General features: G+C 41.3%; 1 protein-coding gene across 8 annotated transcripts in view; it reads right to left on the bottom strand.

The window, feature by feature from the left end:
• Positions 1-23026, bottom strand: part of DTNB (dystrobrevin beta) — a 213018-nt gene that overhangs the window by 101377 nt on the left and 88615 nt on the right. For 6 of the 8 annotated variants that reach the window (XM_049818389.1, XM_049818391.1, XM_049818392.1 and 3 more), the window contains one exon: positions 12541-12618. In XM_049818389.1, coding sequence (XP_049674346.1) covers positions 12541-12618 — 78 coding nt within the window. Of the gene's footprint in view, positions 1-2709; positions 2776-8005; positions 8098-12540; positions 12619-23026 lie in introns of those variants that run through there. The other 2 variants (XM_049818397.1, XM_049818395.1) reach the window with 2 other exon arrangements.

The following is a 23026-nucleotide window of genomic DNA, read 5'->3' as shown; positions in this document are numbered from 1 at the left end:
AAGAGCTGCGAGGATATAATCTAGAGGGGTCTCTTGTTTTCTGTCACATTACTTTTCCCCATGATTGATTTAAATAGTTGTTAAGGTCAAAAAGGATAATTACCATCATTCTCTGCATACTACAGACGATGAAATTTAGCATAGTAATTTCTGAATCAAAGCCATGCTTCTGACTGACCTCCAGCACTCTGTTCAGACAGTGATGTAATCTGGCTTAAAGATTTAAAGTCATGGGGAAGCCACCACATTCCTTGAACACTCTGAACAACCTTTTAATTTCTTCAGACCCCTACCTCCAGCTGTCATATGCAGGAAAGACGATGGGTCGTATATCCAAGCTGAAAATCACACAATATAATTATACAGGGAAATGTAATGCAGACCAACACAGCAGCAGCATGCTGGCTGGTCATCATTAAATCGGAGAATAAAACCATGATGTCCTAACACTTGAATTTAAAGCAGATACAGGACAGGGAGGAATGAAGAGCCAGCAAAGTGGCTGCAGAAGGACAGCAGTGATAAAAACTGTTTGAGTATCTATGCCGCTGTTAAGTTACTTGAAAAAATAATCGAAAACTTAATCAGAAAACTTGTACCAAACATGTGGAAGAACATGTGGAAGTGTAAAAACAGAGGACTTGAACAAAAATTAAAGTATCAGCTTCGTAGTGTCACCAGCAGGTCGAGGGAGGGTATCTTTCCCCTCTGCTCAGCGCTGGTGAGGCCACCCCAGGAGTGCCGGGTCCGGTTCTCCCCAGTACAAGAGGGACATGGACAGACTGGAGAGGGTCCAGTGAGGGGCCACCATGATGCTGAAGGACTGGAGCATCTCTGCTATGGGGAAAGGCTGAGGGGGCTGGGACAGCTCAGCCTGGAGCAGAGCAGGCTCGGGAGGAATGAATCCATGTCTATAAATGCCTGCAAGGAGGGAATGAAGAAGAGGGAGCCAGGCTCTTCCCAGTGGTGCCCAGTGCCAGGACCAGAAGCAATGGGCACAAAACCAGAAATTCCATCTGGATACAAACCCCCCACTTTTTTACTGTGAGGGTGGGTAAACACTGGCACAGGTCTGCCCAGAGAGGCTGTAGAGTCTCTGTCTGTGGAGATATTAAAAACCCAGCCGGACATGGTCCTGGGCAACCTCCTCTGGCTGACCCTGCTTGAGCAGGAGTTGGACCAGACGATCTCAAGAGGTCCCTTCCAACCTCAACAAGCCTGCGATTTCTGTGACTTGGTAATGTAAACATTGAGATGAACTAGGCTGACAAATCTCAGAGCAAAGATCAGGTAGCTAGAAAAAAAAAGTGTACACAAAAAGGGGTGAAAAAGAACTGAAAAAGAAACTAAATGTTTGAATGGGATGAGAAATGTGATAGGGAGCAAATCCAAATCCCCAAAGTGCAGTACTCTGGATCTGCTCTGTCTGCAGGGTGCTGCTGATGGACAGTCTTGCTTCCCATTTCCTTCCCTCCTGGCATGGTGTTTTTATCACCACTGCTCTGTTGGACCCAACAGTCCTGTGACAGCAGTTGGATTGCAATAAAGTTATTAGAAAACCCATCATGAACCAGAGGGGGGAAGAACTGGAACACACGAGAAATATTACTTCAGCGGCAGCATGTAAGATAAACTGAAGCACCACTACGGGAGAAGGTAAAAAACTACACAAGAGGTGAAAGTAGCTGATGTGAGAAGTGGTGTAAAGGTAGACCGAAGCTTTCACAACAGAGATAGGTTAAGAAGACACTATCAAAGCAGCATCAGGATTAAGTACAGCTATCTTGCCCACAGGTCCTGTGTCTCCTGTTCCTACCCAGCAGTCCCACGAGGCGCTTGCTGACTGCAGGATGAGTCTGCAGAGTGCTGTACCTGCACACCCTCCGAGGTCTGTGTTAGCCCAAGAGCATCCGCATGCCAACAGCAAGAGAGAAACACCTTTCGCATCTAGGTTCCAAACCCAGGATTTCTTTTATATTTTATTCACATACTTTCCTCTTGATCTTGAATCTTATAGCCACTTAAGAGTAGTGTAAAAATGTTCCAACTATTCCCCTTGGAGATGCTTTCTGACCATTTTTTCCTCCCCATCAAACTCCCCACACTCTCACCTAACGCATGTTCCTCAACCCACATTCCACAGACTCAAAATTACATGCAGAGGATTTTAAACCACAGGTTAAAAATAAATACCTAGAGGCATCTAGATCTCAGTTTAAATAATAAGTACTGAAACAGAGAAATTTTTTTGTTTGAAATTGTTAGACTGAATCATTATGCTGACCCTTGTCCTCACCCTTCCTTCCTTCTTGCTGTCCCCTTCTCTTTCATCTTGTAAAGTATCATCACATCTTTGCTGAGCAAGGTTACATGTAAGCTGGGATCTCCCTTGTCTCTAGACAAAGAGATATTTTTATCCCTTTTTTAGAAAGAAAGTCTATTTTGGTATTATGCAGGTAATATATAGGGTATTATGGGATGCATTATGAATCACGGCACAAACATGCCTGACCACCCTGGCTACATCTATAACAGCAATCCAGACAGTGCTAGCTGCCACAATCCACCCAGGCTCATGCTACTGAGCTTTCTTCCCCAAAACCTTTTCGTGGCTGAAACTATGGCTAAAGTGGATCTAGGATCTCTAGAGGTCACATAGGTCTAAGAAGCAGAATATAAAAAAACAAATGTACTCCACCTGTGTCAAAGAAAAATGGCAGAGCGGATAATAATAGTAGTTTCAGTCACTTTCAGGTGAAATTGGTGACTGGACAGCTAGAAGGAAATGTCAGAGAGATGAATGTGGACACGGGAATGAAGGAGAAAAAAGGCACATTGGAAATTGTCAGAAGATAAATTAAGCTAGCCAAGCAAATAAAAATCACTCTGGGTTACAGAACTTAAAAAAAACCAAGAGACAGCATCAATGACATAGATATGTAATACATCAATGCAGAGACGAAGGCAGAGGAAAGTTTCTGGAGGTCTGATCAAAAAGCTGGAAACTACACAGTTCTGCATACATTTGCAAACCCAGAGAAGGACAAAACTCAAGGGGCGTAAATCAATGGTACTGGAGACACCAAAGTTAAACAAGGACAAACAAAAATAAAGGCAGGAGGAATTATGAGGGTCTAGGAAGAGCAGATAATCAGTGACATTAGGAGCAGAAGACTGAAAAAAAGTCCAAGTTAGAGTTAGTGGAAATAAAACCTCTCAGATAGGAAAAAAGAAGGTTTCTGAATATTGTCTAGGCAGGTCACATCACATCCCTTTCAACTTCAGTTCTTAAGTTGGAAGTCATTTTCTTTTTAGGCTGTAAGAACATGTTTCACCTGCCCAAATGCAATGTCTATAGTCTCCAAGCTCCTTAGAAATCAGAAAAAAAAAATGCAATATTTTGTTGTGTTATAGGTAGCAAATATGGTGACTGCTTTTATAGCTAGGTTGTTGAAAAGGACTTCTATTTTAAAGACCCTTCTCAGTCCAAAGGAGAAACTTTTGCCTCCCTGAACACACATTACTAGAGGCTTCTTAATATAAGCTAGCTGTCTGCACTCCCTTTATGGTCAATGGGAAAGAAAACAGGCATTGCTAGACTGTTCTCGTCTTAAAGTGGACATCTAAATCAGGTCCACTCTATCACACTCCAGAACAGTTTATTTGTCTACATAAACTACGTAAGGAGCCTACTGCAGCTAGCTTAGGAAGAAATATCTCCGCTGTAGGCAACTGAGCAGTCGAGATGATTGTCACTCTTACACATTTATAGGAGCCATAATGGCAACAGAGACATATACAAGCCTTTTAGGAAAAAACAGAGCGATCAATCCATCTTTTCACATAGTATATACATTAACAAGACTGAAATACAATGCATTTAAGTTCTAACATGGATCTGCAATATAAAAGATGCTGCATAACCTACAGACTGACCATGGCTGCTGAGAAAACAAATGATGTAGAAGGGTATTTAAAGAGGGAAGTACACGTCATTAACCTGATTGAGGACAGGTTGTCTTTGGGAACAGAATTACTGGAAGAAGAATAGTGCACATTGACCACAACAGAAATGGGGGGAAAAACCCTATCTGTTCTTGAAGTAATTTAAAATAAATTAGCTAAACCAAATAACATTTAATGGGCTTGGCCTACTCTTACAGAAGAGACATAATCATCTCCATTTATTCAGAAAGGCTTGTTGGCTGTAAAGATCAGATAAATGCTGTGTTTTGTTGTATCATAGGTAACAAATATAGGCAAGGTTGCATTAAAATTTCTGTTTTGTAAATGTCTCAATAAATGTACAGAACGTGTCTCCCACATCTGATACAACACTATCAAATGTAAACATGCCATTGAATCAATGGTCTTTTTTCATTTGGAAACTTACATTTTGCAGGATGGAAAATATCAAAATTATAATGTTACATTTCTAAATGTGAAAAAAATCCACAGCTGAGCATGGCCATTGCTATACTTGTTCCCAGAACTCCCTGCTTACTAGAAAAAACTTTTTCTGACCTCATTCTGTCTACAGCATTTTAGAGAGGACAGAAAGCTCCCTGCCTCGCGCAAAATATAGTTATTGAAATGGTGGGATCTGAAGAGTTCATTGCCCCTCTGGATATTTTCCCGCTGAAAGCAGAGGATGAGGAGGCTGGAAACGCTAGAGGTTCCTCAGAGATGTGCATGGACTGAAGAGAAGCATTGACGAGGGCTCCTTTGGTTTGTTTTTCACATTTTAGTTCACAAAAAAAGTGAGCTCAGGCATTACAATCCCGTTCTTTCAGCTCAGTCTTATTCCCGACAAAAGAGTTGCCAAAGGGAGGTTATTTTCACGTTTTTAACAGAAGGAAATCACAAAAAGAGGTTTCCATCCTGCCCTGCTGCTGAATGGTGGTGTTCAGGGTGTCCTGGAAGAGCGAGAAGCTCCGCAGCGCAGCTAGCCCCCGTCCTGTCTTTTGGCAGCCCTCGTGCAACGAATGCATGCAACCATCACAAGAATCATAGAATCATCGAATCACAGAATGGTTTGGGTTGGAAGGGTCCTTACAGATCATCTAGTTCCAACCCCCTGCCATGGACAGGGACACCTTCCACTAGACCAGGTTGCTCAAGGACCCATCCAACCTGGCCTTGAACACTGCCAGGGATGGTTCCATCCACAGCTTCTCTGGGCAACCTGTGCCAGTGCCTCACCCCCCCCATAGTGCAGAACTTCATTACATCTAATCTCAGTCTACTCTCTTTCAGTTTCAAACTATCACCCCTTGTCCTGTCGCTACGGGACCTACTAAAAAGTCTGTTCCCATCTTTCTTATAAGCCCCCTTTAAGTATTGAAAGGCCGCTACAATGTGTCCCCAGAGCCTTCTCTTCTCCAGGCTGAACAACCCCAACTCTCTCACCCTGTCCTCATAGCAGAGGTGCTCCAGCCCTCTGACCATTTCTGTGACCTCCTCTGGACCCGCTCCAACAGGTCCATGTCTGTCCTGTGCTGAGGACCCCAGAGCTGGACGCAGGACTCCAGGTGGGGTCTCACCCGATGGGAGCAGAGGGGCACAATCCCCTCCCTCGACCTGCCACCCACCGCCTTTCTTCCCCAGGGAGACCCTGGGCTGACGACTGCCCACTCTACCTCCAGCAGTGAAATTGCTGCCTCAGTTTCTCGAGGCCAGAGCTGTCAAGCACAAGCTGGAGAAGTCTCTCTTGTTCTCCCACAGCAAGAGTTACTGATTTCAGCCTCTGTTTCACGACAGATAACGTATTTTCCGGATGCAGACTGGCTTTACTTTTTTTTTTTTTTTTTGCAGAGGTCAGTACGGAGGAGCTGTGGCATACAGCCCAGCTCTGCAGTAGCTCTGGTTGCAGAGAAGCCCTGGGACGAAGCAGAAAACCTGTGTGCCTCCTAGAGATCCCCACACCCTCTGCGTGTGCATCTGTGATGAACAGATTAAAACTGGAATGAGGCCAGTTTTCACAAATAATTTAGCGCAATTCACAATTACGACTAAATTCCTTCTCTTGTGAAAAACATTACTTGGAAGCACATGAAAAAGGCTTTTAAAACAATGTACATTAATCGGTATGGACTTCTGCTGAGGTTCTGGGTTAGCTGTATCTAGCTATATTTAGCCAGACAGCTATATCTAGCTATATCTATACGTACGGGAAGCCCCATGAACAGCAACTTCCTAATAGTATATGGGTGCAATAAAAAAATTGCAGAAAAGGTTCTCTTTTTCCAACAAAATCATGTATGGATATCCATTTACTATTCCTTCCAACCTTGCCTTCAAATAAATTGACCCATGTTGCTCCATCTTATGGGGGAAAGCAAGCAAAACAAAACCCCTTGCTCTTGGATTAGTCTACTGGTGGAAGCTGGAATATATTAGCGTGAAAGAAGAAAGTTTGATGAAGGTATAAACAAATGTAAAATGCTCTTTGGAATGGAAAGGACTTAGGCAGGATACTACCTTTTGCTCCTGCCATAGTATTACTGTCACAGAAATCAAATATATTTCCAACAAATGCTATTGTGCTTTGCTGGTACCCTTTCATTCTTTTTCAGCACTGAGGACATTCAAAGATGAGTCCTATTGTGTCCACAGACAGGCAACCATGTAACTTCTAACACTTTCATCCGTCATTTATTCCAGGTATGTAAAATACAGTCAATTTTAGGAACAAATTTGGCTTTCAAAAAGAAGCCAAGCTACTGAAAAGTGGCCAGTTTGAACAGCTTCAGCACATTAAAATGCAGATCCAAACCCCATTCAGCTCACACGAAGCAACCTCAGCAACCCTGCTATCTTTATTTCATGCTGCCAAGATGCGACAGTGCCTCCAGCTAGGGAAATGAGGCCCTTAATTTTAGTCAGTGATGATCTTTTACATCATGGATTGATCTAGAGCACTAGTAACTGTAATAAATCTTGGGGAAAACATTGTAATCAGACATATGTGAAATGACAAAGTAGAAATGTAAGAAATTTTTAAAGGGGGAAAAACCTGTTTCTCCAGCCTTACTTAAGTCTATTATTAACTGCCGACACCTGTACATTTTCCAGGTTTAAAGAAATGGAGGATACAAAGACAACACAGACATGTGCTCCTTTGCCCCTGACAAACTAGATGGATGAACCAATAATGCTTCAATGTATTCAGTGGTTCAGTCAGCGCACTAAAAATCTCAAAATACTTGGAAATGTTATCCCATATATGGATGGGCATATGCTGAGACAAAAACAGAGACTTTCAAGCTGAGGCAAGAGCCAAGTATTTTAGCTTTCGTGCGTACTACGAAATCCACAGGTTTTGTAACCACCCATTTTGACTGGCTGTATGCAGAGGTTATGCAGAATTTAGTGGACCTTGAAATGCCCTTCTATGCAAGGCTAAAAAAACACCCTGCTACTGGATATATTTCCATGTATAAATATTTGGAACCTAGCAATCAAATCACTTCCCTACCTTCCTTAATAAACTAAACAGATAATGCTCCTTTAGCATCACATTTCCAGCTTTTAGATATTTCTATAGCTCTCTCCTAATTAATTTTGCAGTGCTTCCATATTTTCTTTGAAATATGTATACTTGACCTGAGCCAAAGTTTTAGCAGTCTCAAGCAAAACCTGGAAAGCAGCATTTCTCTGGTAGGTGTGGACACAGCCTGATTAAGATAATCTATGCTACTTTAGAAGTACTTTTCAGTGTAGTTCAACTCAGTAATGCCAGCAGGCAAGCCTTGCAGAGACGGAAACAGCTTGGGTCATACAAATCCTATAATGTGAAATGGCTTTCACTGATCACTTCTTGTAGAACCTCAGCTGAACAAACAGAGAAGCTCTGATGAAGACCTGCATTTCTCATTATTATGTGATTAAAAACAAACCAGCCCTGATTAGACTTGGGGCGTACGTAGCCACCACAACTAGATATTTTGCAAAGAACAAAGGCACTAAGCAGAGTCTGAATGACAATACCTGTCGAGAGATGTGTTTGGGTTCCACTGTGAGCCTCAGGTACATCCCCAGGGGCTTGTTGAGTGGTTATGGAGAAGTATGCGTTCTGCAAGCTGAGAGCCTGAGGAGCTGGAATGATGGAGGCAAACATTACTACCTGAACCTGAGGCAGCCTGTCTGTTCCCCCCAGGTCCAGGAAAAGATAAATACCCCGTTCCTTCTTTGGAATAAGCAAGTACAGAGAGAAGAAGCCTCCTCCCATGAACTCTTGCAGAATCTGCTAGATGACATAACCTTTCGTAACAGAATTCTGGAAGTGGGATCCTTGAAGAGGGAAGAGCCAGGACCTTGGTAAAAGGCAGATACTAATACAGGTGTGGCGATCACAGATGGTGACATCTACCATGCATTTGCTGCCTGTCAGTTCTCATGATGCCCAACTAAAGAGGATGCTTGAAAGTAAGATGATTTCTGGCTTTCTAAAGATTGGTTCTGGACTGGTCTAGTGCCATTCCACACTTCCGCGAATGTCTCGCCTCTCAGAAAGAGCAAACTGTAGACAAAGGATGACACAATGATCATTTTGCAGAATCAAGTCATTTCTTTGGTGTTTATTCCAACTTCTTTTCTTAGCCTTTGCTGGGGATGGTATTTGTAAAGTATATATGCTATAGAGGTCTTCACTCTGAGTTACTTCAGTGTAGCCTTTGAATTGCTGAGGGAATGGCTTATGTATCGGAGTACAGAGAAGTTCTGTGCTTTTCAGTGGGCAGTCACCTATAGATACTTGCGTGTTTTTCAAAATACAAGCTGCTTGCAATCAGCTGGTATGTTGTTTGGTAATAACTGTGACCAAAGTTCGTCCCCAAAGGCTCAAGTAGCCTATCTTGACATTTTTGTTACCATCCAGTGTTTTTTGATGATCTCGGTCAGCTCCCTTCTACAGATGTATGAGGCCTGAGTTACCAAATGATAACTGATTCTCACAAGGAACTTTTCAAGCAAGTCTTGCTAGTTGACAATTTCAGGGTGCGTAGAAGCAGATGACATGCCGTATGTCCAAACAGGTCTGATTTCTCAAAGTTTTTATTTCTGAACTATCTTTGGTCTACCTGATCTTGTCTTGGACAACAGCAACAGAGACCTTGCTCCTTTATAAATACAAGAATGGTCCAAGCCAAAGGGTGTTGCTGATTCTAAAGCCCTGTTGCTGATTCTATCATGTCCTTATTAGTCAAAATACTGATCTTGGTAGCGCTGTTGAAAAGCTACTTCTGTTTCCCTTGATCACTGTGGTTTCTATATTCAGTATTTCTGGGATTCTTGTGATCAAATCCAGATCTATGCATATCCTTGCCCACATCAGAGAGGAGAAAGATTTCTTTAGTTGCCTGCCTTTGGGACAGTCTCTGCTCAAAAGACGTATGCAGATCCCTGCAACTCACACAAGCAGAAGAATATGGGACTGGAACACCAAAGTGGCCTCAGATTTGACTATTAGATGGAGTTCTGGCCATCCCACATGAAAAAGAAATGTTGAAAGAAGAAGAGTACCGATAGGGACAATGAGCACGATCTGAGTTACAGACTACCTTCTGTGCAAGGAAGAATTAAGTAGATAAGGACTCTTAGGCTAGAAGCAGGTGGGATATAAAAAATGTTCAATAGAATGAAGAAGGTGAACTGGTGAATGTTACAATAAAAAAGGAAGAGTTTTCTTAAACAGGTCATAACTGAATTGTAGAACTCACTTGTGGATGCTGGATTTATGAAGCAGTGGTCTCTACAAATACTGCAAATGAGGAAGTAGACTGATGAGTGCTGCAAGATGGGAACAAGTGCAAAAAACAAGAGCAAAATTTGACTTACGGACTTGACTTAATGATTTACTGCTTATAAACTTTTCTAAGCATCTGCTACTTGTCATCATGGGTGACAGGAAACAATATCAGCATGAAATTCCTGTACCCTTAAACCCCTGACAACGTAAAGGTCTTCTCATAATGTAATTAGAGTTTACCTTCAGCACTACTTTACCTACTAATACCTACTTACCACAAGCTGTTGATTTTCTTTCCCTTCATTATTCCATACAAAAACACTGTTGCGCTATTCCTTATCTCAACAGTGTATTGTAAGATCTACATGGCCAAGAAAAAAAGTAGAAGGGTCAGGTGGCAATAGCCAGCCCTTCTCTTTGGATTAGTGCTTGATATGGTATTTTCCTAGCATTTTCTGTAGTATCCCCCTTCTCAAATTAAGGGAATAGGTGGGCTAGCCTCTGCCCACAGAGGAACGGAAGCACAGCTGGCAGGTGATGATGTGAAAGAGGTATTTTGAATGAGTTTCTGGATGTTCCCACAGGGAAAAAAACCCCACCAAACCCAAGTGTTTCCTTAGGTAAAATGTACTTTAGGATCAATACTGGTATACTTGGCAATAAAGCCAATACTGGTATCTTCTCTTTTGTTCATTTAGTAATAAAGTATTTGTTCCTGTGTGCTTGAACTAAATTGGCAACTGAAAAGCATATCTGTGGAGGACTGCTTCACCTCCTCCATCAGAGGCCAACCTCCAGAATATTCAGTGCTAAGCTTATATTTTGCATGAGTCTGTCTCCTGGTATTTTGCAAAGCAAGAAACACAGAGACACTTGCTGTGGATAATCTTGACTCAAGTTTCACTGGCCTCTTCTTCCAGAACAGACATGATTTTTATAGATAACACAGCAGACACAATCTGAGAAAGAAAGAAATCTCTGAATGGAAAGAAGCAGAGGAATGAACAGTTCCTGGGACTACGTTATTCCACAAGACAAAAAGGCACCTATCACACCCACTGACCAGCACAGAAACTCATCACATACTGGAAAGAGGTGAAACGCTGGTAAGCCAGAACATGACAGGATGGCATTAGGAAGCTCTCCCTACCAGACGGGTGAGATGGTCTTGATGACTGTGGAATTAAGAGATTTTTTTAAATGTGCATTATCCAGTTTGGATCAAGAAAATAGGAAAAGGTGGTTAAACAAAGAAGTAGAAACTACAGAACTAGGTGATCCTACCCACATTAACTGTTGCTCCTGAGTCAGAACTGACAGAGGGTTGCACCATTCCATTCTGTAAGACCTTTTACGCAAAAGGATGAAGAGGCTGCAGGAGAACCTGACAGACACTGCTACTTGGGAAAAGTTTCAAGCTTGTGTGCTCAGAGGACATGAGTGACTAAAGCACAATCTTGTCTGATAGAGATTTGGAGATGGCTGTTGCCTGCGCTACAGCTAACAAACTTGGACCCCAAACAGAGGTTAAAAGCAGAGACAGTGCAAAAGACCTTGCCCACAAGGTTGCTTGCAACCCAATAAACAAGACATTATGCGTTATGTTGCTTAAGGACTGTAAAAGCAGTCTGTAAAGCACTGGCTTTGGGAATTTTCTGCTCTCTCAGCCTCTTTGCTTCTAATTCAGCAAAAGGTGTATTTCATAGAATCACAGAACAGCCCAGGTTGGCAGTGACCTCACAAGGTCATCTGGTCCAACCTTCCGTGGGAAAAGGAGCCTAGATAACATTATCTAACACCTTGTCCAATCGCGTCTTGAAAACCTCCAGTGATAGGGACTGTACTACATCCCATATTTGAAGTCATACAGTGTATACTGCACATTGTGTAGCATCTGTAGATGTTACATGGAATGATTTACAGACCAATTGTGAAATAATTTTAACACAGCCAGTTCAAACCTGCATACATAACTGACTTATTTTGTCAAGGAAAGTACATGGATCTTTGCTTAGTTCTGTTTGAAGGACTGCTGCTGAAAATGAGGAATCTGGCTTGCCTCTTGAGTGCTACCTTGCCACTAAAATTGTGACAGTTCAGTTTCTCATTCCCGGCAGGGAACATTTATTCATTCACAGCTTTGGACAAGTGAAGTCTCCAGTGAACCACCTTGCTATTCTCCCTAACATATCTTAACAAGAAAGAAAAGTGCAAATACACGCTTCAACTAGTTTTTTGCATGTTTACATACGTACATCCATAAAATAAGTTACATATATGTAACTAAGTAAAACCAAATCCAACTCAAACCTAAATGCCTCTAGTAGACATGGGCAACTCGAAAGAACTTTGGCAGCTTAGCTGTGCTTGGTGTGAACAACTGTTAACAATGGCAATGCAGTATACTCATTATGTGAAATGTCTCCAGCAGAACAGAATAATCCTTTGTCAGCGGAGGAGCCTATGATACAACAAGACCAGCCTTTCTCAGAACAGCTTTGGAAGTAATGCTCTATTTAAAAATGAAAACCAAAAATATCTTTAGCGCTCTTTAAATATTTCTTCAGTCACACTCACATAATAACATCTATTCCAATAAAAGTAAATCACTCTTCAGAGAGAACAAAATGAAGCACTGCAAACAGTTACTTACATTATGAATGCTGCATACACGTTTTGACGGGGCAGTGTTATGTGAAATATATTAGAAGAGTCCTAGTGATGCAAAATCCATGCTCTATATTTTTTACCTCTCACAGAAACAAACAACCAATATTGCAAAGCACGCATACCTTTTTGTTGGTGTAGGTGCTCCAGAGGACATGTGGGTCACCATGGTGTCATTCATGTTAGTCATAGGCCGAGGAGGACTAAAATAAAAATATTTACTCCAGTTAGTGATTTTAAAAAAACCAAACAAAAAAAGAAACAAAATCAACACTAGGAAAAAGGACATAACTGTGCTCTTTGCATTTTGCACACAGGTACTTGAAGAGCTTGATCTGCTGTAGTCTAATTGCTTTTCACAGTTCATGTGTCACACTAAAATGAAGACAAAACTAACCATCTGTGATTACATAGTTGACCTTTGGCATTATCTAGGTAGTTCAAGAAAACGCAGAAACCATTCAAATTACGGCAATTATTTGAAATGTTTAAAGGAATTAAGCAAAGATTTATTATAACAAGCAATCATTTATACAACCACCACATACACCATCTGTCTGGTTTTTATTTTAATAAATTAAAGGTAGCTGAAAAAAAAAAAATTGATAGAGCCTTGTGTTCCTTTCTGCCCTATAAAATACAACCACAGACTGACGCTCCCATTATTTGCATTTTTAAACCCTGAAAGTTTCCCAGGCCACCCAGGCTTCGTCTGCTTGTGGCTGTGCAGGGAGCGGGAGGACACGAGGACCCCACACGGGACATCCCCAGACAGCTCTGCCGGTAAATTCAAGCCGCTGGGAGAGAACAACTACAGCACCTACTATCACAGAATCAATATTTGCCTATGTTTACCCTCCAGTGATATCCAAATACATCCATCATCCTTTAAAATGAGACGTGCAAAAATGTACAGGGTTGTCTGTGCACAGATAAAAGCTCAATTTGCACATTAGACAACATGGGACCTGTGCAGATCCTAATGGAGAAAAATGCCACACTTTCCTGCATGGTTTCTTGGAACATGGATTAAAATCTTCATAGGTTTCTATTTGCCATATCTTAGCATTCCCTCTTAGTTAGATTTACTGCAGATAATACTGAAATGAATTCCTACTAACTTCCATTTTCTACAGTACAACAGTGCAGAAGGTGTTCTCCCCAACAGCGTTCGCAGGTTTTGCCTTCCCTGACATTCCCAGGGCAGCTGCACAGAGCTCCTCTTTCGGACGTGTGAACACTAGGAATTGCCTTAAGACTCATTAGCTTATTTCATTCAACAATTTTAAGAGCCCAGTAATCCAGAGAATCAAACAACCATAAAAAAAAATAAATAAATCAGCCGGATGTCAAACATATGAAATGACAAAGAACATATTTCCTGTACGTCTTACTGCATTCCTTCTCCATTTAGGATTTGAGTGCAAAAGCACTTCAGTTCTCAGTCCTTGCTCAGGACAGATTTGCCCAGAAGTAACTGTGCTGCATGCTTTCATGTTAATGTTGTTCTAAATATAATATTAAACCAAGAAATGATTTGGTCATAAGGTATTTACTGAATGTGCTCCTTTGGAAAAGGAACTTCTTACTGTACAAAAAAGCAGAAATAGGATTATAATGCACTGGAAATCCAACAGTACGTTTGGAAGCCATTAATTTTGCTAGTGAACGTACAAACGCATCCTGTGGCAACGAGCAGTTAACTAACAGCGCTTTCCCTCTGCCCCTTTATCTCCCTACTTATTTCTTCTTGACCGAACGCAAGGAATGCTCTGTCCGCATCTCCACTGCAAAACTCTCCTTTTTTCCTAAAGATTTACTTATCGGCTTTGCATTCTCCTGCCACACACACCATAAAACTATACGTGCAGCTCTGAGACAAACAGCTACAACAAGCAGCAGCTTTTGCAACCACAACTGTATTTTTCAGCAACAACTGTTGTTTCACCGTTTCTGTGTGCATTAGCTGGGTTTTGTCCTTTGGGAGGGACAAGCGGTTTCCTTCAACACAACACATACCACCTCAGTACTCCTAATAACTCCAGGGTAAGTGAATTTAATCACACGGTATTGCATTTCAGTGGAGGGGATAAAGCAAGCTCACAGCAGAGTGTGCCTGAGACACTGAAGCCCAGACCGCAGCGTGCTGCCAGCCTTCAATGGCTGCACGGGGGTATATGGAGCGTAGAGACCGAAGAGGACAGCACACGCATGCTCACCCTCCACGAGACGTATACAACAGCAGAAGTTTCCACAGAATTCATTTCACTTTAAGTAACAAAATGTACATTTTCCATTATCCCACCGAAGCTCACCTCGGTGGGGTCTATTCTTTTGAGTGAAGGGTAATTCTTTATTTTATTACAATATTGCTTTTGTATGACTCTTCTAATAAGAAAGTGGATGCAATTCGCCATTCGCAATCTGGTTTTAGTACCATTATGAGACATTTCCACACGTTCACTCCAGTTCTGTAAATACCAGTGTCCTCAATTTTCCAGCTAAATCCTTGCTAACCGTGAAACAGGCAAAGAAAATTAAATACGAACATCTGGTTAAAAGATTTCTAATAGCACAATTTAATCTTCTTTATTAAGTACAATAAAGCCTTTCCCAGTTCAGAGAATTTCTTGAGGCCATTTATATATTTTTATGGAATACTTTTTCAAAAAACTCTAACTCTATCAAGATGGCACTATTTTTTTCTTGTATAACCATGACAGAAAAATCATATGTTTCTGAAACTGGGAGGATGCTGTAACCAGGGACACAATACCACTGGAGTAATAAGAGCTGCTTTTATTGAGCCTGGGACTTTCAGTGCAGGTCCACCTTACGTTACCACAGGTTCTAGTTTCAAAGGAACATAACTGAATTCCCCTTCCAAGATGCTCATGACAGTTGGCATCTGCTACAGCCCACCAACATAACAGAGAAAAAGACAAATATTCTTGAATCAGCTACTGAGGAGAGATTTTTTTCTGCCTCGATAATCTCACCAGAAAATGTAGCTATCCAGACACCTGAGACAGGAGAAATGCCCAAACCATTGCTGGCAGAGAAACTCAGAAGATGCACTCAGAAGAAGTAATTCCTCTCCCACCCACAATGTTGCTGAGATATTAAAACAGCTAAGGGACTTTGATGCATATCAAGAACAGCTTACAACTTTCTTTCAAAACTTCGTCTCCTTTGTTAGGTTAAATTTTTCAGGTTTAACTTATCTGGCGTTTAAGGTGTGTTTAATCAGCCTAGGGTGCTGTTGGGAAGAAAAGCACCTAAAAATAAGCAGTGAAATAAGAGAAATCTTCCACATACCCAGGAGCTGGGACAAACGCGGCAGCCATAGAAGCTGAGAAATCAAACTCCTTAAATTATCTTTTTTCACAATGCTTACAAAAAGTGACATTAGCCAAGCAGCTGGGAGGTCAGAGATCAGCCTATGCCAGAGAGCATAAATCAAGACATTAGCAATCTTTATTCCTATTCCACACGCGAGGTCCAAGGTGTATATTGCATAAACTTTTAGTAGTTTGAAAAACACGACAGTATCCTTCGCAAAACAAAAACGCTTATTCTACTTAGTACGTTGCTGGTTAGCACTGAAGTAGGTGCTAACTCATTCAGTCACGCTGTCTGAAATGCTATCCCTCCCTGTGTAACTAGACCTAGAAATAATTGAGGAAATACAGCATTGTAGGCTCAAAGCCAGGACAAGGACTCGTCTTGACACTTGTACTGGCGAGAAGCATCTAATGATGGGGGTGCTCCTTTGGCCAGGGACACGTAGAAGAAAACTTACAGCTTTGGGTACTTCTATTATCGTGGTCTCCTTGGGTTTGATTTATTCACACTCTAACCAGGGTCTGTACACTTTCATGTACCAAAGCATTGTATAGCAGTGGCAGATGCTATCAGAACACAAATAAATAGTAGAGATTTGTGGAGGGCTTGAAAACAGGGCATGAGAGTCCTCTGCATTTAGCACAAATCTAGGAAAAAAGGAATAAAGACTTGAAAGACCAATGCAGGTATGCCATCACTTAGGAGCCATTTTAAACAATTTACCCTTTTTTTTTTTTTTTTTTAAAAAACAAATGTCATAAAGTTAATTCTAAAGCTAAAAATACCTTAAATCGTCTTTATAGGAGGTATCACAAGTTAGAGCTTTCCAGCCCCAGCACTTATGTTCCTTTATTTTTTCAAAACATATTTATGTGTGAATATTACCTCTGCCTCTTCTGTCATGACCAACTCCCTTTCTAAGTGTCCAGTTTTGGCTACTACTGGGAACAAGATATTGGACTAAAGAGCTTTTTGGTCTAACTCCTCAGGATGGATGATATTCTGTTCTTAGATTTCCCCATCATCTTCCCAAACGTGTCAACAGGCTTTTATGGGTAATTACCATAATTCTAATAAAATCAGCAAAAATCTTAACTTCTCTCTATCACTAGTATTTAGTCTTATTAACTACTGTCTCCTACCTGTAGTAAAGTCTATGAGACCCAGATGTAACTGAAGTTGCGTCACACCTGTTCTCAGTAATCTTGTCTACATTTAAAGATAATCTTGTCTAAAAATGAGAAATAAGAAACAGATTAGTCACTGCTATTTTGTGTCAACAGTTTTCCTAAGTAGGAAAATCAATCATTACGCATTCTGAAGAAAAGCACGATTAAGCCTAGGTCTAATTACTTGCTTGTCTTCTTTCAGACTTGTTTGATGAAGGTCCAGAACAAAACCAGAACAATTCTGAGACCTCAGAAGTCTAAAACCTCAATAAATAAAAGGCACTAATTCTTGAGACCTTTTGCTTTGCTGGACAATCACCCTGTAAAGGGACCTTTACAAAAAAGCAACAGTAAACAAAATTTACCAAACTGTCTTCCGCTCTAAACAGTTCTCCTATCTGAGATTGCTGATGTGCAGCAAAGCAACATTATTTATTGGCTTCCATCAGAGCGCAGAGACTTGGAAAATGCAAAGCTCAGGAAAAGCAATCTATACTTGAGGGTTAAGGGCTGTCACAGCAGCCAAGGGGGTAAAAAAAAAAAAAAAAAGAAAAAGAAAAAGAAAAAAAGAATGCTCCGTCAGTCAGATCTGGAATTGATGAGTCTGAAGTCAAAGACTGACACCTGAAATTCCAAAACTTGAAAAATTTCACTGGCCCTCAGGAAGGACAATTAAGTAGGGTCTGAAGGGTCCCGAGCCAGGTAAGGATTTCAAGCAGCAGAAGTTAAAAGTCTGTCCACGTCGCAAGCATAACTGGTGACATTTCCTACCTTTATTCAATGTTTTGTGTGTAAGAACCAGTGTGTGTATCATATATAACAAAAAAAGACAGTGTTTTTCAGGTGCACTGATTAGCACCGTAATAAATGTCAATATTTCTTTAATTATCATCTAATAATGTCTGGAATTAAGCTACTTTTTAATTAGGAATTAATGGGGATAACTACATGATATCTGTCAGTCTTTTTTTCTTATTTTTTCTAAAATTGTAGCTATTGTATTTACATAGCTACAAACTGAACAGCTATTTATTTCCTAAATTTAAAGCTGAGTTTTGCTCTATAACCTGAGAATTTCTAAACTGGTAAGATTGTGTAACAGATACTGTTAGTCTTTTTGACATTGCTTAGGAATCCCACTGACAGGCCAGGTTGTGTTTCTTTGTGAAAAGAGAATTACAAAGAATTACAACTAAGACTGGACCGACACATGAAGGTAGGCACAAACCAAAGGTTATATAATATGTATTAGATACATGAAACTGAAAAACCATACTGATGTTACATCACACTACGCTACAGCATAGTTGACTATAATCTCTGATTATTATTATTATTACTATTATTATTATTTTACAGGCATGCTGATGGAATTTTAAGGAGAGATTTAAAAGAAAACAGATAGTTTTGTGGATGTTTGTAGGTAAAGGTTAACATAAAGCATTTCTAGGTGCCAGGCAGGCTGGCATCACAGGTAGCAGACACTGCAGTCAAGACCTTGATATCATAAGAGAGAATTGCTTGAAGTTGAACAGAGGGATTGTAACAAAGGAATAGCAACCAAATCCATAGGGAACCCTAGTTCAGTTTATTAAGTGAAACCGCCCACCCTAAATGATAAAAAATGGCTGATGAAACATAGTTGCATAAAACTGTAAAAATAAAAACATCCCAGCTGGCATGCTAGTCCTTTCACTTTTCTCAGATAAGGAGTCAACTGGAAAAAGCAATAAAGTGAGATTGATTCCTTTTTCTGGGAACTTTATTATTTCTCATACAGCAGTTCAGGAAGTACAAGTCATTAGCATTCATTAGAATTGTTTGCTCCTAACAACACACACGCTATTAACGCTTTTTTGCTTAGCACTTCCCTCCAGGTGAGAAGGACATTGACTATAAAGTGCAATCTGATTTAATGTAATTCTTGCTTTCTACTGCGTGGCATTTTCACAGAAGCAAAGAAATGCCTCAACAGCTATCTGGAAGTCCAGTGGGAGACTCCCATGAACAACCATGTAAAAACTAATCTCTTTCTATTATAACGTATCAGGAAGGTTTCAAAGCAACAGAAGTGTGACCAGCTTTTCTCACATCGTATTCCTGGAAGAACTATGCTAATACATTTTGTTAATAGCACAATAATGTTACCTGCTCTGTCTTAGCTCTGGTTCTCGGGAGAGACCAAAAGATTTCTCCAAACACTAGTCACGACTGAAGCTACCTACAGTAAGTACTATCCCCGTCTGTCAGCAGTGCCGCCCAGTTCTCCCAGAAAGACAAACACTGTGATGGTTTGAAGGGACAGGAGCAAGGTTGTGACCCCAAAAACATATTCTTTCTTTCCTGTTACGACAGCTGATTAAATAAAAGAGATTACCTCCTCCCTGCCACTCTTTAGAAAACAAGGCTACTTGCTGGTAACCATAATTAGGTAACTCCATATACAAGGTTTCCATTATTTAAACTTAAGGTTGCAAATCCACGTTTTGCTCAATACATCCACACACACATACAAGACACACATTGCAGAAACTGTGAATCAAATCATGACACTTTGCTTTCCTTAGCTAACTTACATGCTTTAGCAAACTGTACATCACTGCAGTCAAATGACTTGTACTGACATTTGCCCAAGGAATGCAGCTGGGTTTTGGATGGAAGCACATACTAGCTCCTAAACTCTCATGAGCCAACAAGTGCATCCACATCTGAGACCACGTTGCTGAGGATGTTATGCCAGTTTATCATACTAACAAGAGCTCAGGACAAATTCCAATAATCCTGGACTATTACCTATTACTATCACAACCTCCTTCTCTCACAGCAACCAAAACACTGCAGGTACGAGCACCCTGTGGTATACTACATCCAGGATTGGGCACATGTGGCACTACTACTTTTCCCAAGAATATCACCTGAACACTCAGCCTGCAGAATGCTTAGTGCAAACGCTGATGGGAGCGTAAACCACTGTTCTTACAGCATCACCAGCTCAAGCCTTGCTAGGACTTGTGCTCCTGTATGCTGTGGCAGAACACGCTCGTTTTCCACGGGATCCTCTGCAGCACTGCGCTTCGCTTGCCAATGCACTTGGCTGAGGAACTTCAGGACTAACGCTCCTTCCTTGTACCTGCTCCACGCAACACCAAACCACAGATGATCCAGCGCTGCTTATGCTGACTTAATGATGGAAATATTGTTGCAGAAGGACTGAAAAAGGACTCAGCGATGTGACTCAGCAATGTAACTGAAAAAAAGACTCAGCAGCAATTTCTGGTCATTGGCAGACGGGTGGCTCCTGAAGGGGAGTTCACAGGGTGGAGACATGCCTTACAGCTGTAGTTACTTAGGGTTTGTGCATGAGGACCAGCAGTTCTAGACCAGGACAACTAGAAAGGCCAGTCTAATGTGGAAGAAACCCACAGTGACACCAATCTGGAAGAGGCAATGGCGATTCTGGTACGTTTAAAGAAGAGAGAGTTTTACAGAGATGTATGAACAGATTATCTTTCCCATTCATTACCTGGATTCAAATAAGGACGAGGTGATATCACCTCTAAAGCAGGTTGGTATTACCACCAGGGGCTGGCTGTCGTACTGCTACTACCTTGTGGCACGTCAGTGGGGTGACTGCATCTCAGCTGATGCTAGTATAATACTGATTTAAGAGAAACTATAACCTTTTTACAGATAACTAGTACATTTAACAAAACAGATAATGTGTTTTTGACCCTCAGAAGCTTGCTGGTTTGTTTGCTAGAAGCCGCATGTGCACATTTCATTCAGTTCCGTCATTATGCATAGACTCGTAGGTTCATCAACGCCAGTAGAGGCCTTATTACGCTTGATGCTGGGATGATACGTCATTTATTTTACTGGGACAACATGGGCATTATTCACACCAAAGATGATTAGTGGATTGCTTGTTCTTCCTGTTATTCTAGCAGGTCTTGTTTATCTTTAAGATGACAAGATACAGGATCTCTTGCTACTGTTTTGTTTTTAAGCTTCCCTTCCAGCCAATTTTACTCTATAATAATCCAAAAGCCAAAGGAGGACATACTCTTCCAGGCTAGTGTATAAAGGAGATTGATTCTTTGTTTTGCTAGTTGAATTGAAAACCTACCAAGCAGTGGCAAAGGAAGACAGATATAGAGACAAACACTTGAAATGCACTTTGCCTGAGAATCTCAACACTTCTCCTGTTCAGAACCTTCCCATCTGTCACAAATAAGACAAGACTTGGTATACGTTCAATGCAGCACAAGGACACTGCGATGCTCTAAGGGGAACAGAGTCTCTCCCCTACCTGGCATGATGCCAGACATGGCAATAGGACAAAAAGGCATAAGACACAACCATGAAAAGAAAGTGTATCCAGGCCATTGAAGTCTAGTGCTAGCAACTATACAAGTCTACTCACTCTGATAAAGTGATCATTGGATCTAAATGACCAAAACGAAGGGTGGAGTTGGGGGGGGGGGGGAGGGGGGGGGAGGAGGTTCAAGAGAGCAAGGAAATGGTTAGTGTCTTCCCTCAGTGAAAGAGGATAAAGCCATTTTGCTACATGCAAAATGCTCTATATTGATAATACATTTGAAATCTTCCCCCCTTGCATTGCAAATTCTCAAAAAATAATAATAAAAATGGGAGATACCATATGCTGAGTTAAAGACTGAGAGCCCACTCCAGCATGCCTCATTTTCAAACTGTTCCTACAGTTTATGTCCCACAAATCTTCAAGAATGTAGTTTGATGGCCTGATCCAGAGCCAGTTTGGCCCCACTTATATTAGTAAATGAAACAGTGCCAGGGAATCTTCTAATATCCTGGAATGGGATCATCTGCATCTTTAAATTGTTAGCAGACCCTAGCATGGTTTTGGCCTGAGTCAAACAGCTCTCTCCCAAACAATTCCTGGGAGTAGTTTGGGAGTTAGCAGGGGCCAGGAATGACTCCCAGTAAGCAGTTCAGATGCGGCAGACTCTTTTGGAAGGTAAGAAAGATCAATAGCATGGATGTGACGGTTCAGAGCCAGCTGGCTTCACTGGCAAAGAACAGTCCCAGGCACATTCAAATTAACAGCATACACAGCACTCTGATGTGATTGAGGGCTTATTCCTTTGACTTTGCATCTTCAGTTTTTCCTCTGATATCAAAGCTGCACAGCATTTAATCAGAAATCTGCCAGAGGACAGTGTTTGATCACCAGCACTGATCCAGGCAAACCCCTTGCATCAGTTGTAGCAGACAGGGAACTGACAATTGTGATTTAACTGATGATTTCTGGCACTGCTTGATCACCCTGCCCCAGAACCTTGAAGATGGTTCCTGCAATTGGGTATTTCAGATGACAGAATCGTTGAGATTGGAACGGACCTCTTGAGATCACTTAGTCCAATCTCCCTGTGCAAGTTGGATCAGCCAGAGCAGGTTGCCCAGTCAGGTTCCTAATATCTCCAAGGATAGAGACTCCACTGCCCCTCAGAGCAACCTATGCCAGTGCTCAACTACCTCACATACTTCATCCAAAATCGGGCAGCCTTTCCTCTTTACATCAGAGGTTTTGATCAGTCTGATCTGGGATGATCCACAGAAACAGAGCAGTCTGCATCAAGGTACTCAATAACCTCAAAGGAGTTGGACTCAGTGATCCTATGGCTCCCTTCCAACCTGAGATATTCTATGATTCTACACATGCTCCAAAGGCAAGTGGTGAGCAAGCAGCTGGGAAGACCAGAACATATAAGGTTCACACGCTCTGTAATGGTCTTTCAGGCCTGACTTTGCACAAGCACTGGCTATTATCTCTCCACAATAGGTATAGGTTAAAGAACATATAAAAGTGAAAGCTTTAACTCATGCTAGGCAAGAGAACATAGTTTCAATGAACATATTGATACGAATTTCAGAGCTTTGTGTGCAAATGGCAAGGACTCTGGGCCAGACAATGTACATAACATGGGCTAAATGTGCAACATAGACATACATTAAATTTAAAGAGGAGGGCTGGCATGAGCAGACAGGGCTACTGTGGAGTGCTGTGGGATAGCGAAGCTTCAGCAGTAGTCCACAGAGCTACTTTTAAACAAGATTG

Source organism: Accipiter gentilis, chromosome 16, assembly GCF_929443795.1.
Source record: "Accipiter gentilis chromosome 16, bAccGen1.1, whole genome shotgun sequence".
NCBI lineage: Eukaryota > Metazoa > Chordata > Aves > Accipitriformes > Accipitridae > Astur > Astur gentilis.
This window is presented reverse-complemented; position numbering and strand designations above follow the sequence as displayed.